This window comes from Sceloporus occidentalis, unplaced genomic scaffold, assembly GCF_023333645.1.
Source record: "Sceloporus occidentalis isolate IW3139 unplaced genomic scaffold, rSceOcc1.0.p SCAF_8, whole genome shotgun sequence".
Classification (NCBI taxonomy): Eukaryota; Metazoa; Chordata; class Lepidosauria; order Squamata; family Phrynosomatidae; genus Sceloporus; species Sceloporus occidentalis.
Genome location: NW_028316988.1, coordinates 33,222,492 through 33,237,357, shown reverse-complemented (window position 1 = coordinate 33,237,357; position 14,866 = coordinate 33,222,492). Strand labels below are relative to the sequence as shown.

At 47.8% G+C, this 14,866-nt stretch overlaps 1 protein-coding gene across 3 annotated transcripts; it reads right to left on the bottom strand.

Annotated features, from left to right (window-relative positions):
- Positions 1-3,416: 3,416 nt before the first annotated feature.
- On the bottom strand, positions 3,417-14,726 carry LOC149308613 (ras-related GTP-binding protein A). Of its 3 annotated transcripts, none has more exons than XR_016282170.1 (11): positions 14,472-14,726; positions 13,477-13,510; positions 13,275-13,374; positions 12,779-12,845; positions 12,231-12,453; positions 11,453-11,548; positions 10,865-10,987; positions 9,831-9,922; positions 7,602-7,717; positions 7,162-7,322; positions 3,417-3,589 (listed from the first exon to the last, which is right to left on the bottom strand). XR_016282170.1 is itself a non-coding variant. In XM_089536113.1 (10 exons), exons 2-10 carry the CDS (start codon positions 13,501-13,503, stop codon positions 7,225-7,227), a joined length of 942 nt encoding a protein of 313 aa, XP_089392239.1. In that variant the 5' UTR covers positions 13,504-13,510; positions 14,472-14,726; the 3' UTR covers positions 6,819-7,224. The 3 variants fall into 3 exon arrangements, 1 of the variants encoding a protein (XP_089392239.1); XR_016282169.1 differs by lacking the exon at positions 3,417-3,589 and adding an exon at positions 6,819-7,080; XM_089536113.1 differs by lacking the exon at positions 3,417-3,589 and having other exon boundaries at positions 6,819-7,322.
- Positions 14,727-14,866: the final 140 nt, after the last annotated feature.

Sequence of the window (14,866 nt, the reverse complement as noted above, 5' to 3'; positions counted from 1 at the left end):
AAGCCTCTGTTTAAAAACCTCCGAAGCCTAGCTTTGCCCTGGGCAATGGGGAGACTGAAGGAGGAAGGGGGATGCAAACCAGAAGCTGCTTTCCATGTTACTCCTCCCCACTATCTCTCCTGGTCTTTGCTTTGCTGTTCTTAAACCATCGATGCAGAATCCTGATGCCAATGCATTGCATTTGGAATTAGGAGGAGACAGCAAAGCTGCTAAAACAGATGGTCCTGGAGAAGGGTGCTGAGGATACTATTGACAACTAAGAAGTCAGACAAATGGGTCCTAGAATAGATCAACCCAGAAATCTCTCTGGAAGCCAAGATGACTAGACTAAGGCTGTCATACTTTGGCCACATCATGAGAAGGCACAACTTATTGGAAAAAACGAATGCTAGGAAAGGCGGAGGGAAGCAAAAAGAGAGGAAGGCCGCAGGCCAGATGGATGGATGGATCCTACAAAATAAAAATGTACATATCTGCATATGGTATGAATTTGCAGGTTTTTAGGGTCAATTGTTTTGACATAAATTTCTAGACCTATATACCTGAATATCTACAGTATACCTTTTATTCTGCGTCCCAAAAAAGAAAGCAACATTCCCAGCGCTTTGCCCATTTGCACAGGCTGACTTTGGGCAACGGCTTGCTTTTGATATTGCTTTATGGTGTCACATTTACCTTTGCAATTTTGTAAGCCACTTTGCTTGCCCAGAATGGAACAGCAGGGTATAAATGACAAATGCAAGAAGTCTATTTAGGGCAACCCAGCGTTCCAATGGGGATTTTTACAGTCTGTCCAGGCGCCTGGGCCTCTCCTCCTGCGCATAGTAAACAAGGCATCCTGCTGGCCTCTTCTTCCACCACACCCTTCTGTGCTCCACCCGGTTGCATGCATGCATGCGCGTCTGCATGAAGGGAGATTGCTGGGCCCCAGTTAAGGCTGGGCCAGGGAGGGGCAGCCAGGAACCCTGGTCTTGCTCTGACTATACATTTCTCCCAGCCTGAGAAAGCAAAGGGGGCTCACAGACAGGATGCAAGCCCCCTCCAGCCCTACCAATTGTATCTCCCAGGGCTACTGCCTCCATTAGGCACTGCTGCCGCTGCTCCTCCGCCTTCGTAGAATCATAGAGACCCCAAGAGCCATCCACTCCAACCCCTTTCTGCCATGCAAGAACTCTCAATCAAATAATCCCCATTGACAGATGGCCATCCAGCCTCCGTTCAGTGGGCCAGTTGTGGCCCTTGGGCCTGGATTTCTCCACCCGTGTCCTAGAGCCTGCCCTCAGGATCTCAGGTTGCCCAGCCTGAACTCCCAATTTCTGGTTGGGGCCCAGGTGGCAGTTTGCAGAAATGCAGGAAAGAAATCTGGATGTTTCAAAGGCTTGGTTTTTCCCTGCTGCACTCTGCTTTCCCTGTCAAGAGCAAGGGACCATCATGCCAGGTAGCATCTACAGGTGAGGGTAGGTGCAGAATGCATTTAAAAGATCATCCATCCCAGGACTGCTGTATGGCAACCTTCCTCCATCCTATTCCTGCAGTCCATTTGCCCTTGCATATGTCTGTCCTGGGAGGAAAGTGTAAGAGAGGAGGCTTTGCATGCCAGGTGTACCCACACAGTTCAGGGAGATGGCTAAGAAAGCAAAGCACAGATGGCTCTAGCGAGTGAGTCAAGCCACACGCCACTAAAGGAGCTGGAGAAAACAACCAATTCCTGACCCCAAATATGGTGATGAATTGAGTTTTGAGCATGAATCAAACGCCTAGCAAAAGGCACAGCTGTTCCTCTAGCCTGTCATAGAACAAACATCTCATTGCAGCCACTCTCCATCTCACAAGGCTGAACATTATCCAGGAGACCAGAAGAGATTTGGGGGTGAAGGAGGCAGTGGGTGTGAAGGGATGCATGCAAAGGGGAACTCCCCAAATTCTGGTGGTCCACCAGGATGGGAAGGACATCGCTGACAGCCAATCCAAAGGGGTTTCCATAGCAACTGATGTGCCCTTCCAAGATCTGCACTGCTGGGCAACAGATGGGTCAGGGAGCACATCATTGCAGAACATGCCTGGCTGGGAAGAGACGGCCATTGGTGGGCTCAGTGAACATCCCTACAGCCGCTGCCCCCTTGCCTCCAACCTCCACCCCCAAATCCCCATTGGAAAACAAGGGATTGCACAGGTGTGGGCAACTGCGTCAGAGCCAACCAAGGGGCCAATTTGTTATCCCTGGGACCCTCTGGGTGAGCCCCGCATTATTTAAAAGGTGAATTGCAATTCCCAAAGGCTTCTGGGAAAGGCAATTCATTGATGGGGGGCAGAGGGGTCATTAATGCACATGCAGTTTTCAGGGACCAACAGGAACTTTGAGGTTTCAGTTTGCCCCAGGAGTGCCGATACAGGAGGAAGGGGACCAAATTTTCCTTTTGTCCCCAAATCTCTAGCCCTGCAATAATAACTGCACAACCTTGAGAAGTAAGAGTTTAGGCCTCCAAAGCAAAGAGGCCAGACAAGGAAATGCAAAGACAGGAAAGAGATCTGGGTGTGAATGGTTTTCTAGGTCTCATTCTCTGCAAGGCTAGGGATTTGGAGGATGAAGGGAAACTTCATTTAGGGGGGCGGCAGAATCCTTATAGGGAATGGGCCCCAAATGCTAGACCCCAAAATGGGTTTTAAGGGTAAAAGGGCAAAGTGAGCCACAGCAGACCAAGGGTTGGGAATGTGGGGTCAACTTGGATTGGGATTCATCACAATGAGTTTAAATAGGCAAGAGTGAAATATGAGATCAGCCCCAAGAAGGAAAGGATGGTGAATGAACCTATGGACGGTTTAAGGGAAGAAAGGTTCCCTGAAGACACATGGATTGGGGGCAGGGCTGGGGGATATTTCTGTGCCACGGAATGATTTTTTGCAAGTACCCTTGGAAGAGAATCCAATTGGGAAAGCATTGGGCTCAAAGAAACAAGAGGTTGCACTACAGCACCTGGAAGCCTCCTCCCATCTTTTGTTGTGGCTCCTGTGGCCCTGTGTCCTTTTATCCAGGGAAAATGGGGAAATGCCTCCGGACATGGCATCCCAAGGCAGATACAGTTGCAGCAGGCAGGCAGGCTTGCCTCAGGATCCAAACCTCTGCTGTAAATCAACTCACTTCTTTGGCCCCACCAGCATCAGGAATGACTCCCCACCTTTTCAGACAGACTGAAGCCCCCTACCCTCCTGTTAACCAGGACAACTGACCACTCTTGCCAATTTTTTGGGAAAGAATAGTGAACCTAGAAGTAGACTGGTACATACCATCCATGGCCACAGGATGGCAGTGCAGCTTCAAAAACAGAGATTCTGGGAGTTGCAGTTGCAAAGGATAACACTTCCCAGCTCTGAGTCCTCCATCCATCCATCCATCCATCCATCCATCCATCCATCCATCCACTCATCTACTTCCATGTTCAATCATTTGGTGCAAGATGGACGCAGCAGAGGCAAGAACGCTTGACTGCTTCGCGGGAGAGGGAGTCCGGCAGAAATGTTGCACCTAAACGCAGAGGGACTGCCCAGTCTCTGCTCCTCATCAGCATTGCATTGGATAAAATACTTCTACCTGAAAAACAAAAAAGAGCCAGTGTTTGAGCATTGGACTCTGCAGGTCAGGATTCGAGTCCTCACTTTGGTCTAGTTTGCAGATGTGGTCTAAGAAATGTGACAACTGCCCACCAAGGGATCCATCTAGTGGATCCCATGCGAATCCTGCTCCTTGCTTGGAGGCCCAGCCATCCTGGTGGACTCTGTCTCTGGCCTGGGAGGAGGCGCAAGGGAAATGACCTTTGCACCCTGCCCTGCCATTGAGAAACCTCCAACCGCTGGGGCCCAGAGGAGTGGACCTTTCCCAAGTGGGTTAAAGGAAGATATACTGGAGGGAGTGGATGATGGATAGCAGCTCTCAGCAGCCCTGTGCCTTCACCTGGCGCAAGTGAAGCATCCTGGGAGGTGATGTCCAGGAACATCTGGAGGACCAGGCTTTGCACACCATAGATGTCCGCTGGAATCCTTTCAGTCTTCTCTATCGTTTTAAAACTTTGGTCTTCCAGATGTTTTGGGTTTCAACTCCCAGAAGCCCCAGGCAGCCAGTGTGAAGTTGGAGGCTTTCATGACCGGCATTCACTGTCCTTTTGTGGGTTTGGGGGGCTCTGTGGCCATGTTCTGGAAAGGTTTATTCCTGATGTTTCACCAGTGTTCTTTGAAGACGCCAGCTACAGATGCTGGCGAAACACCAGGAATAAACTCTTCCAGAATTCGGCCACAGAGCCCCCAAAACCCACAGAAAAACCATTCTGATTTTATTTTAGTAAAAGCTTGTCTGCAGTTTACACTTGTTCCTCCATATCTGCGGCTTTGATTATTCACTGATTTGATTAATACATTCTCTCTAGGAATATCTAGGTCCTCCAGCGCAACTCTGTGGTCAACTTTAACTAAAAGTTGCATTGAAGGATCTAGAAGTTCCTAGAGAGGACACTCCACTAGGCATTTGTAGCTCCTCCAGCACAACTCTATGGTCAGTGTCTGGCAGATGTTGACCATAGAGTTGCCCTGGAGGAGCTAGAGATTCCTAGAAAGAACACTCTACTAGGCCTTTGTAGCTCCTACAGTGTAGTCTTATGGTCAATGTCTGGCAGATGTTGACCATAGAATTGCACTGGAGGACCTAGAAATTCCTAGAGGACACTCCACTAGGCCTTTGAGCACGACTAAGCATACATTGACATTTTGTATGAGCCTTTTAAGCTTTGTATTTGGGAACATCCCAGCTTTTTCTCTTGAACGTCCATCATTTTGCAGTGCCTTGTCCTCCATTTTTATGCAGTTATGAGGACACCTGGTCACCCTGATGAGGCTGAGGCATATTTAATGATCAGCCATGAGTGAAACCAATGTTTATTAATGTTTATTAATCTCCATGCTGGAAAGGGTCCAGGTGCGAAACCTGCCCTGAGTCTCACTTGACGAGTTTGTTTGCTTTGTAGGTTCGACAATATGTCTGCGCAAACTTAGTTCTAGAAAGGCTTCTGCGCAGAAGGAGCTTTGTTTTGAAGCCTGCGGCCATTTGCCTCCCGGCTTCACCTCTTGGGATATTTTTGTTTTAGGTTTGGGTGGCCATCTTCTAGGACCATTTGGTGTAGTGGTTTGAGCATTGGATTACGAGTCTGGAAGAGCAGGGTTCAAATCCTGGCTAGGCTATGATGAAGGGAGCAGGGAGGCTCTGCTCAGGGACCAAACTTGATGGTCTCTTTTGGAGGAAAGCATTGGAACAAGTGGTCCAAGTGTTGGGTTAGGACTCTGGGAGAGCAGGGTTCGAATCCTGGCTGGGCCATGGAAACCCACTGAGTCACACTCTCTTGCCTCAGAGGATAGCAATGGCAAACCCCCTCTGAAGAAACTCCTTCCAAGGTCCATTTGTCCTGGCTGGTGTTTATGCTACCACTATGCCATCTCTGACCGGCTGCTTGGCAGATGAGCCCATCAGTGCCAGCCCCTGGAAAACCCACAAAGTGGACACTGGCCAGCTGCTAGCCCACTGGTCTTCTTAGCACCAGGATTGTAAGAACGAAGGGAAGGCAAGAGAGGCTCCATGGGTCTGAGCGAAGCAATCCATGCTGGAAAAGCTGAAGCCCTCCTTCCATGCCAGCTGCAGGGCTTCCTTTCAGTTCAAGGGCCTGAAGCAGTCCTGGCAATAAACACTTAGATTAGGCTCCTTGTATAGGAAGGACAAAGCTGAAGGCAGCAGGAACATCAAATTCTAAGGGAAAAGTGGCTTTTCCAAGGAAGCAAGGGGTTGTTTCCCTATTAACTTACTCTCAATAATAATAATAATGTTTATCCCGCCTCTCCAATGGGATCGAGGCGGCTTGCAACCACAATAAAAACCTACACTATAAATAAACCCCACTATTCCCTCTTTCCTTGCTCCGTGATGGTTTCTCTCGTTATGGGGACCAGCCTAACACAAGAGACAAGTCTGATGCGAGAATTGTGGCAAAAGCCTGGCCTGCTAATTGGAAGTGGCTGAAATAATTAGGATTCCGATTTCTCATGGCCCTAGACAGCAAACTGGGCTCATTTTGACACAAAACGAACCCAAGTACTGTATTGAGAGAAAGACCGAAGAGGGTAAAGAAAAGAAAAGGGCAGATATCTCATGCGCAAAGGAGGAATGAGATTTGCATTTGGTTGTTATTATTTTCTTGGTGGTGGAGGGGTGGGGATTGTTTAACTGTTTGTAACCTGCCTCAATCCATAGGGAGAGGCGGGCTAAAAATAATAATTATTACTATTATTAGATGAAGTTTGAAATGGCCTCCGTTCAGAGTCCCAGTCAGTCATTGCTCCCCTCTCGCATTAAAGGGCCCCAGGGGAAGGCCATTCCGATTCCTTGTTCACCCTTGTAACTACACAATATATTGTCTCCAACTTAGTTTGACTACATTTTAAATGGTATATATTTAATTTAACTATGTTGACTTTATTTTCTCCCCCAGAATTGAAGTGGCGCTGTAGCAAGAGTATGCATGTGTAAAAGCAGAACAGGGAACTACAGCAAATAGGTAAAAACAGAGCTAGGCAAGAGTCCGGTCTCTTGTTTTCCCAGCATCACATAAGGACAACCCAGAACCGAAAGCCAGCAGGAGGTCTAAATATCCCTGGAGAACCATCTTTCCACAATGGAGGGCTGCAGGTCCCTATCAGAAGAGACACTACACTTGCCCCAAACCGCAACAAGTCCTTATGAAGGAAAGGGGAGACGACAGACAGACATACTTCCAGAGCTCTAGAAATGTCAAGTCCCTGGTAACAAAATTTATTGTCATGATTGAAGAGAAGAAGCAGCTTTATAAAGGTATTCTAATCATGTGTTGATAAAATAGTAAATATCCCATCTTTGTCATATTTCATCATGTGGAATAGAGTGGGACCTCAGGAAAAAGGCTTTGCTGTCTGTGAGATCAGGCTGGGGCACAGACCCTCCCCAGTTGCTGCCGGAAGCAGTTCCAGAAGGTCCGCAGCGTTTCCCGATGTCTCCCGGCGGATTGGCATCTGACGCCAGGAGGAAAAAAGAGCAAGATTGTGGTGGGAAAGCAGCACACGCATTTCAAAGCCCACAAAACAGACACCCACCGTGTATGAGGGAGAGAGACCCTCCCCAGAATCAAGAGCAGTTCCTTCGGCCCCAGAAGGGGCTCAGCGCACAAGCAGGCTGTGCTTTGGGCCGTCCACTCTCTCCAGCTTCTCAAAATGCTTCCTGGCGTTGCGGATGTTGATCAGCGTTGCTGCAGAAGCTGAAAGAGAGGAGAATGTAAGAGCAGCAGCACACTTGGTGTGGCATCAAACAACAGGGCCAGGAGAGCAGAACTGGCCTGGTTGAAATGGGCAAACTGGGACAGCAATCCTGCCTCTGGTTGCCCCCCAAGCAAGGCAAACTAATTTCCAACCTCAGAGGAGGCTCTCCTTGCCTTTGCTGCTGCTCCTTAATAATCACAAAAGGCCAAGCACAAACTATGAGGTGCTTCTATCCGGACCAAGGCTGCAGAGGAGAGGCCAAACACATTTGAACTTACGTATGGAAGGATCCGACATGACAACCATTACGTAAGTGTTCGATGTAAAGATGTCGATGAAGGCGGCAAAGTTGGAATTCCTGACCTCCATGCTCTGGAACGATGCAGCTAACTTACTAGAAGTGGAACAAAGGAAGAACATCAGTCAGCCAGCGATCAACACACTCCCTTCATTCTCTGGCTATAGCCACCACATCTACTTGCAGTGATTCACTAGCCCTGGCTTCCCATTTCTCTCCAAGGAGATGCAACCCCTCAGTGCCAGTGCCAGGCTCAGCCAAGACCACTGTGGAAGGAAGACGACCAGGACAGGATGGGCATGTCCACAGACTGTGTGGCTCTCATTTTTAAAAAATGACCATTTGTTGTTTCAAAGTACTATTATTGTTATTTCATTAGTTTTTATCCTGCCTTTTAACACTAGTATATACAAGGTGGTTTTAAAAAATTGTAAAACACATAAAGATAAAAGTTCAACCCACAAAAAGCACACAAAAGTTAATATATAGTTAAAAAGAGTGCTTTGGGCCATAGTGACATAAAGTGCCAAGCTGTTGTAATATTCAAAGGCCTGGTCATGTTTGTCTTGAGATGTAAAGGATGAAGCAAAGGAAAACTATGCCAAGGAATGCCGCCATTTTCCCAGCCAGGCATTCAAAAAGGCCAAAGTGGTGCCGCAGCAGAGAAAGCAGAATGGGTCAATGTCAGGGATGATGGGAGTTGTAGCTCTTCACCTCTGGCTCGAACTCACCACCTTGTTACGCACCGGCGCTGACCAGTTTTGGCCAGTGGTTAAAGCTTTGCTCTAAAGCAGCAGAGTTACAGAGAATAGGCTGAAGACCCTGACAAACTCTCCAAGCCTTCTCACTCTTGCTTCCACAGAAGTCTTCCCACTTCTTCAGGATCCAGCTGGCTCTTGTATCTTCACTCAAGACACCAGACAACTCAGTAGTCTTATATAAAAGATCTACTTTATTCTACTATATACAGCTCCAAAACTATCCAATACAACTCCTCACTACTACCCACTGCTACTACCCACACAATACATTAGGATTCATAGCCATTATTATAGTCCTTGGATAATACCACCCACTCTTGTCAGTTTCCACCCAGTGGGCGTGTACATCCATTCTCATTGGTTCTCTTGTTTCTACCCAGAATTAATGATTTCATCATCTCAGCCTTGACCATTTAACAATTCTCAGGTGTGTTCAATTATCCACTTTACATTTCTGTCCTTGGCATTCAGGACTTGTTAATTACATTACCTTATACACCTGTGTGGCTCTTAATTGCTTCTGCTGAGTCACCCTGACTCTCACATACATGTTTTATTTCATTCACTGTATGTCCCATGTTGCTTTTTCCTTAACAGTCAATGCTCCCTTTAGATTCTGCCAAGACAGACTAAGCCCTCGCCTTTCGCCACTCCACTCAAAGAGGCAGGGATGGTTCCTCTTTCTGGCAGGAGTTAAGGTACAGTACTTACACTGACCTGTGGGTGAATCAGCCCAGGCTTTTGGGGTTGATTTGTTAACTAAAAGGTTTAGACTTATACATGAGTATATATAGTAAGTGATGTGTTGAAAATGGCTGAGAGCAGGGAATCCTGGGAGCAGATGGCTGAGAGACTGAATGGTATTGGAAAAAGGACACTGAGTTTGTCAGGGCAGAGAAGGGGATTAGTTAGGCTCAGGACAGCTAGGATTAGGAGGAGGCAGGAAAAGCATGAGAGGTGTTAGTGCCAATTAGGATTTAGATGCATTACGTAAGAAGCAACAACAACTGAGCCTTCAGGCCCTGAAACCATAAGCTTCTGTCTGCCAAATAATCTTTAACTGTATGTTGAACTTCTATTTAATAAATGATTCCTGTATTATACACCTGTGTCTCTGAGGCAGGTGCTACAAGTGGGCATCTGTAGGGGCAGCAACAGTGCAAGAGCAGTGGTGTCCAGTGGTGAGATTGCAGGAATGAAAGTGCACAGTGCTATCCAGATGTGCCAGACTACAACTCCCATAATCAGTAGCCAGTGTAGCCACTGGAAGAGGAATAATGAAGACACTTTCAAAATCAGTCCTGGGAGAGAGGACACTATCATGGACACAGGTCTCAAACCCAGTGGGTTAGATTAAGACATAGACACACACACAGATTCCCCCTGAAGCACAAGGAAGACACCTTACATCAGTCAGACCAAGAGTCCCACACAAGGGATGAGCTCACCTGCAGCTCAGCTTGAATTGTTTAATGATGTTGCTGATTTTCTCAAATCTGTGGATATCGCGCTGCTCTTTACACTGATAGTGGGAAATGACCTGTGGGAAGAGGCGTTGCCAAAGAAAAGAGGAAGCCAGCATTAGTTCCACAACCAGAACAGAAGCAAAATGCAACCAGCGTGTTAAGGCTCTCAGCCTCTGGGAGGAGACACAGAGAACGAGGGAAGGCACTGGGGACATCAGACATCTCAGGGTACCAAGAGAGCCCATAAAACTGCCCGTAGGAGGGAGAATAGGGAAACCCCATGGGGTCACAATCCAGGCCGTGGGAGGCAGGAACTCAGCATTCATCCCAGCAAGCCTCCTTTGAAAGAAAGCTCTGGCTCCCCACATCCGCCTGCTAGCAGTCTGGGAACCCAACACAGTTCTGGAGCCAGAGATGGCCCAGGCTCTGCAGGTGATGAACAGCAGCCTCAGGATTCGAGGGGAAGATCTCAAAGCATACCCTCAGCTAGGCCCTTCTCACAAAGCCTTCTCTGCCAAATGGGAAGAGAAGAACAAAATTTTACATTTCTGACAAAGAGTTCCTCTCCTATTTATTAAGCCAGGGTTCATGAACCCTCAAGAGCCCAATGGACAGATTTTGGAGGATCTACAAATTTCTGACTGCAATCTAGCATTTCTTTCAATTAAGAACAAGCCATAGGAATACTAGCAGGATCTGTGATTTTGTCACCAACAGAAATTGCAGATATTTTTGTAATACACTACAGCTGTTGAAAATTTTCTATAGATATCATTTACACTCATTGTTACTTTGAAATTCCTGTATTTATTAGACCTGCTTGTAAAGGTGACCAGAGGCGTCATAAAACAGCCAAGGGGTCCATGGGATAGAAAAAGTGAAGAACCCCTGTTATTAAGCACTTTACAGGGGACAAACAATGACTCTTTAAACCACAACAATCCTCTGCTGGGGCTCCATGGGTACTGGAACAGAACATCCCAGGCGAGATCCCCAATTCTCTTACTCGCTCTTACCAGGAAAGTGGCTCTTTCGAAGAGAAGAACTTCATCAGCTTCGATGATCTGGGCAAAGTTCCTGAGGTTCATCTCCAGCTGCTGGACATTGGGAATCAGTTGGTAGACTATGCTGGACCAAGCCTGGCCAAAGAGAAAGCCCAAGCAACAGCTCAGTGCCTGGCATCCGCACACTACACTTTCACTGGGTATGACAGGAGTGCCACAAGGAAATCTGCCATGCCCTCCTAAAAATCCCGCTTGGCACCTCAACTCTGCCGCCCCAGTAACTGTAATATCAGATTTTCACTGCAAATGAGTATTTTGTTCTTAGTAGGCCTTTGTGGGGGAATCTGAACCCAGGTTTACTCAGTCCAAGTCCACAATTGCACCAGGATGGGCAACTTACAGCCCGCCCAGCAGCTTTTGGTCTTTCGCTTCTATAGCCCTTTCCAGTACAGCCTTTGGTGAAGCATTATGGGAGCCAGAGTGTAAAAATATCTGAGGGACCTTTGCTCATCCCTACCCTACAACCCAACTAGCTCTACAACACATGAAGGGGAGACAATCCAGCCAAAGTTGGAGAGAGGGTGACAGAGAAGCACAAACCTTGTAGAGTGTTTCGTCCCAAATGGATGTCCTAAAGCAGGCACACTCCAGCGGGCGGGACAGGCGCTTCAGGTCTTCCTCCCGCTCTTTGAAGATCTAGAGGAAGGGAAGGAAAAGATGTGACACACAGCCAAACATCCCTAAGCAGAGGAGAATTCTTCCTGGCAGAGTTGCTTAGTGCCCTCTTTGGAAACCAAGAAAAGAGCTTCGTGGCAACAGGACATGCCTTTTGGGAGTGGGATGGGGGGCATTTTCCAAAGGGATGCCCTCTGCTGAGAGGACCAGCAGGAGACTGCATGGGGAAATGGGCAGCAGCCATCTGGAAGTGGATCACATCCTACTCTACAAACAAGAGCTTGGGGAAGTTACTTCTTTGGACCACAACTCCAAGAAGCCAAGTTCTTTGCCAAGATCACATTTTCTGCAAGGGAGAGATTTAAGCAGTTTAGCTCCATTAGTGCATACAAATCTTGGCAGACAAGGCAGAACTTCTAAAAAGACTAATAGTAGCACCGAAAAAGGCCAGAAGCAGCCATGAGTTTTACACAAGGGAATAATCCAGATGCCTTGGCAAATGCAGCAATAGCAGTCTGGCCACCACCTGCACTTTGAGGGCTGTGTGGATCCAGAGGAAGAGGGGAAAGGGTAGCCTTGGATGATTCCAAAGAACAAGTGGTAACAAAGATGACTCTTGGAGAGAAAAACAGGAGAATCCCCACAGGCCTGAGGGCCAGACATGCCACCCAGAGCTGCTCTGCCTGGGCCTAGAGCCCCTCACCAAGTCGCGCTGGTCCTCCTGCACCAAATCCATCTTGTGCACGAGGCAGAAGATCTTGGCATCGGAGGAGTTCTGTAGGATGGCCTCTAAGCAAGACTGGTAGTAGTGCATGTCCTTCTCCAACTCCCGGCTTTCCACATCGAAAACGTAGATCAGGACCTCCACGTTGCGGAAGATGTTGTCCCGCTGGCTGGTGAAGTAGTTCTCCATGAAGGTGTCCTGCCTGGGAAGGGAAGGAATCAGAGCTGTTCAGGGCCAATCATGAAGCAAAAGGCAAAAGAGGGCTCCATCTTTTTCTTATAGCAGTGCTCACCTCCCCAAATATTCTAGGTGAGAGTGCTGTCTCTGCCTGGCTACTGGCCCCAAAACTGCAGTGTTCAAGGCTCTTAAGAAGACCTTTTTAAGAAGGCCTCAGCCTCAACCTGGCTTAAGCATTGCTTGTGCCAATGATGTCTCCTCCTCTTCCACCCAACTGTCCTAGACATTTTAGGCCTCCTTTCACTATGCCCACCCTTTTGAACATCTTAAAACATGTGAGAAGTACCTACCCACCACAGTCCCATAGGTTTAACACCAGGTTGCCCAGAAATCGAACGTGTGAGTGTTCCACATCAACTGCAAAACATCAAGAGAGGAGGAACCCGGTCAATATGCTGCAGGAGCACAAAAAAGGGGTAACGGAGCACAGCTGAATATGGCCTTAATAAAGAGGAGTGAAGCAGAAGTGAGGGGCTCAGTTTATCACCATCATCCAGACAACTTCTGCTTGGGGTTTCAGAAAGAACTCTGACAGTTTGCCTAGATTTAGGCACATAAGGATGTGAAAGGAAACAACCCACACTCCTTTGGAGTGTAATGGAATCTCCCTCCTTGGAGGTCTTTAAGCAGAGGCTGGGTGGCCATCTGTCAGTGGGGATGCTTTGATCTGGATTTCCTGTATGGCAGAATGGGGTTGGACTGGATGGCCCTTCTTGGGTCTCTTCCAACTCTATGATTGTGACCCCTGCTGCAGCAGAAGCAGACCCCTCCAAGACCAAATCTTACTTGTAGCTCCGAGGCGCCGCGTGTCCCGTGCGATGTAGTTTGCGAAAATAATGGACCTCATGCTGGTCTTGCCAGACCCACTTTTCCCCATCAGCAGCACCTGGATGGAGGGCAGAGAGGGAGAGCAGATGTCAATATATATTGTGCAAGATTGCTTCTTGGTCCTTTCCCTACATCAGTCCAAACAGGAGACACGGCTTACCTTCTTCTTCATGGCTGTGTTCGGCATCCCACACCTGAGAGAGGAGGAGAAAGAGCGTTTTTGTGGCAGACTCCCAGTGGTTAGAGCAAAGTATTAGAGGAGAATTTGACTAATCTGTATCAGCTATTTTGATGATAAAGACCCAGATGTCAGGTAAATGGTGGGAGTTAATTTAAATAATTTGGATGTTGGAGCTATACTTTGTGAAATTGCTGAATAACTTATATATATATATATATATATATATATGTTATGCTAATCTGAAAAAGAGAGTTGTGAATATGTTTTTGTTAATTAATGAAACAAGGAGGCTAGGGAATATTTTATTATTGTTTACATAATAGTTATTTGGTTGGTGTTACTCGCCTCAATCCTCAAATAAATAATAATAATAATAATAATTTTAAAAGAACCTAAAATGTATTTCATTCTTTTAATAAACCGCTGTGATCGCTGGAATAGCGGTATAGAAATAAAATTTTATTATTATTATTATTAGCTAACATTGTAATGATTTAATTCCTTTCTAATGCATCTCTTCTCTATGCATTGTTCTTTTAATATGTGAAGCCGCACTGAGTCCCAGTTCTCCTGGTCTGTCCGCTGCAGATACGCTGGACTACAGCCCCCATCATCCACAGCCAGTGACAAGGACTGTACATAAGTGACAAGGAACACATCCGAAGGGGAACCAGGTTGAGAGAAGCCAGGATCCAGAAAGAAGACTTGGAGGCACAACAAAAACAACAACAACAACAATTTACAGCGCTTTATAAATAAAGGTTAATAATAATAATAATAATAACAACAAACTCCACCCCACTATGGAATCCTGGGATTTGTAGTTCCACAAGGCCTTCTGCGTCCCACTGGGTCATTCCTCCTCCAGTGTAGATGGACCCTGACTCTCCTTCCCAGCCAAGTGGTCAGTTCAATGGACCTCTGGAGGTCCCACCCCAAAAAGATGATTCCCTCCTCCGTCCCCAGCGCCTCACCTCTGGCTCTGAACCGGCCCGGCAACGGCGGAGAAGAGAGGAAGGGGGCAGCAGCAGGAGCCGCGGAGCCGGAGGCCGAACCTGGCTCCCTCCTCCCTAGGCCTCAAAGAGCCTCGGCCTCGCGTAGTCCGCTCGCCCGGCGAAGGCGCGCCTCTCCGGCCTGGAGCAGAACTGCCCAGCCCTCCGCAGCGCCTCCGGGTGACGGTCACGTGAGCGCGGCGCCTCGCCCTCCTCTCTCCCCCGCCCGGAGCCGATCAGGTGACTCGTTGGCCACAGAGAGAGACAGAAGATGCCTAGAGCGACCATACGCAGGACACGCCTCCTGCGGTGACGCCGCGGCGGCCATGTTGCGTAAGGGCAAATTTGCCCATTCAGACTCCAGTAACTGTAGAAAG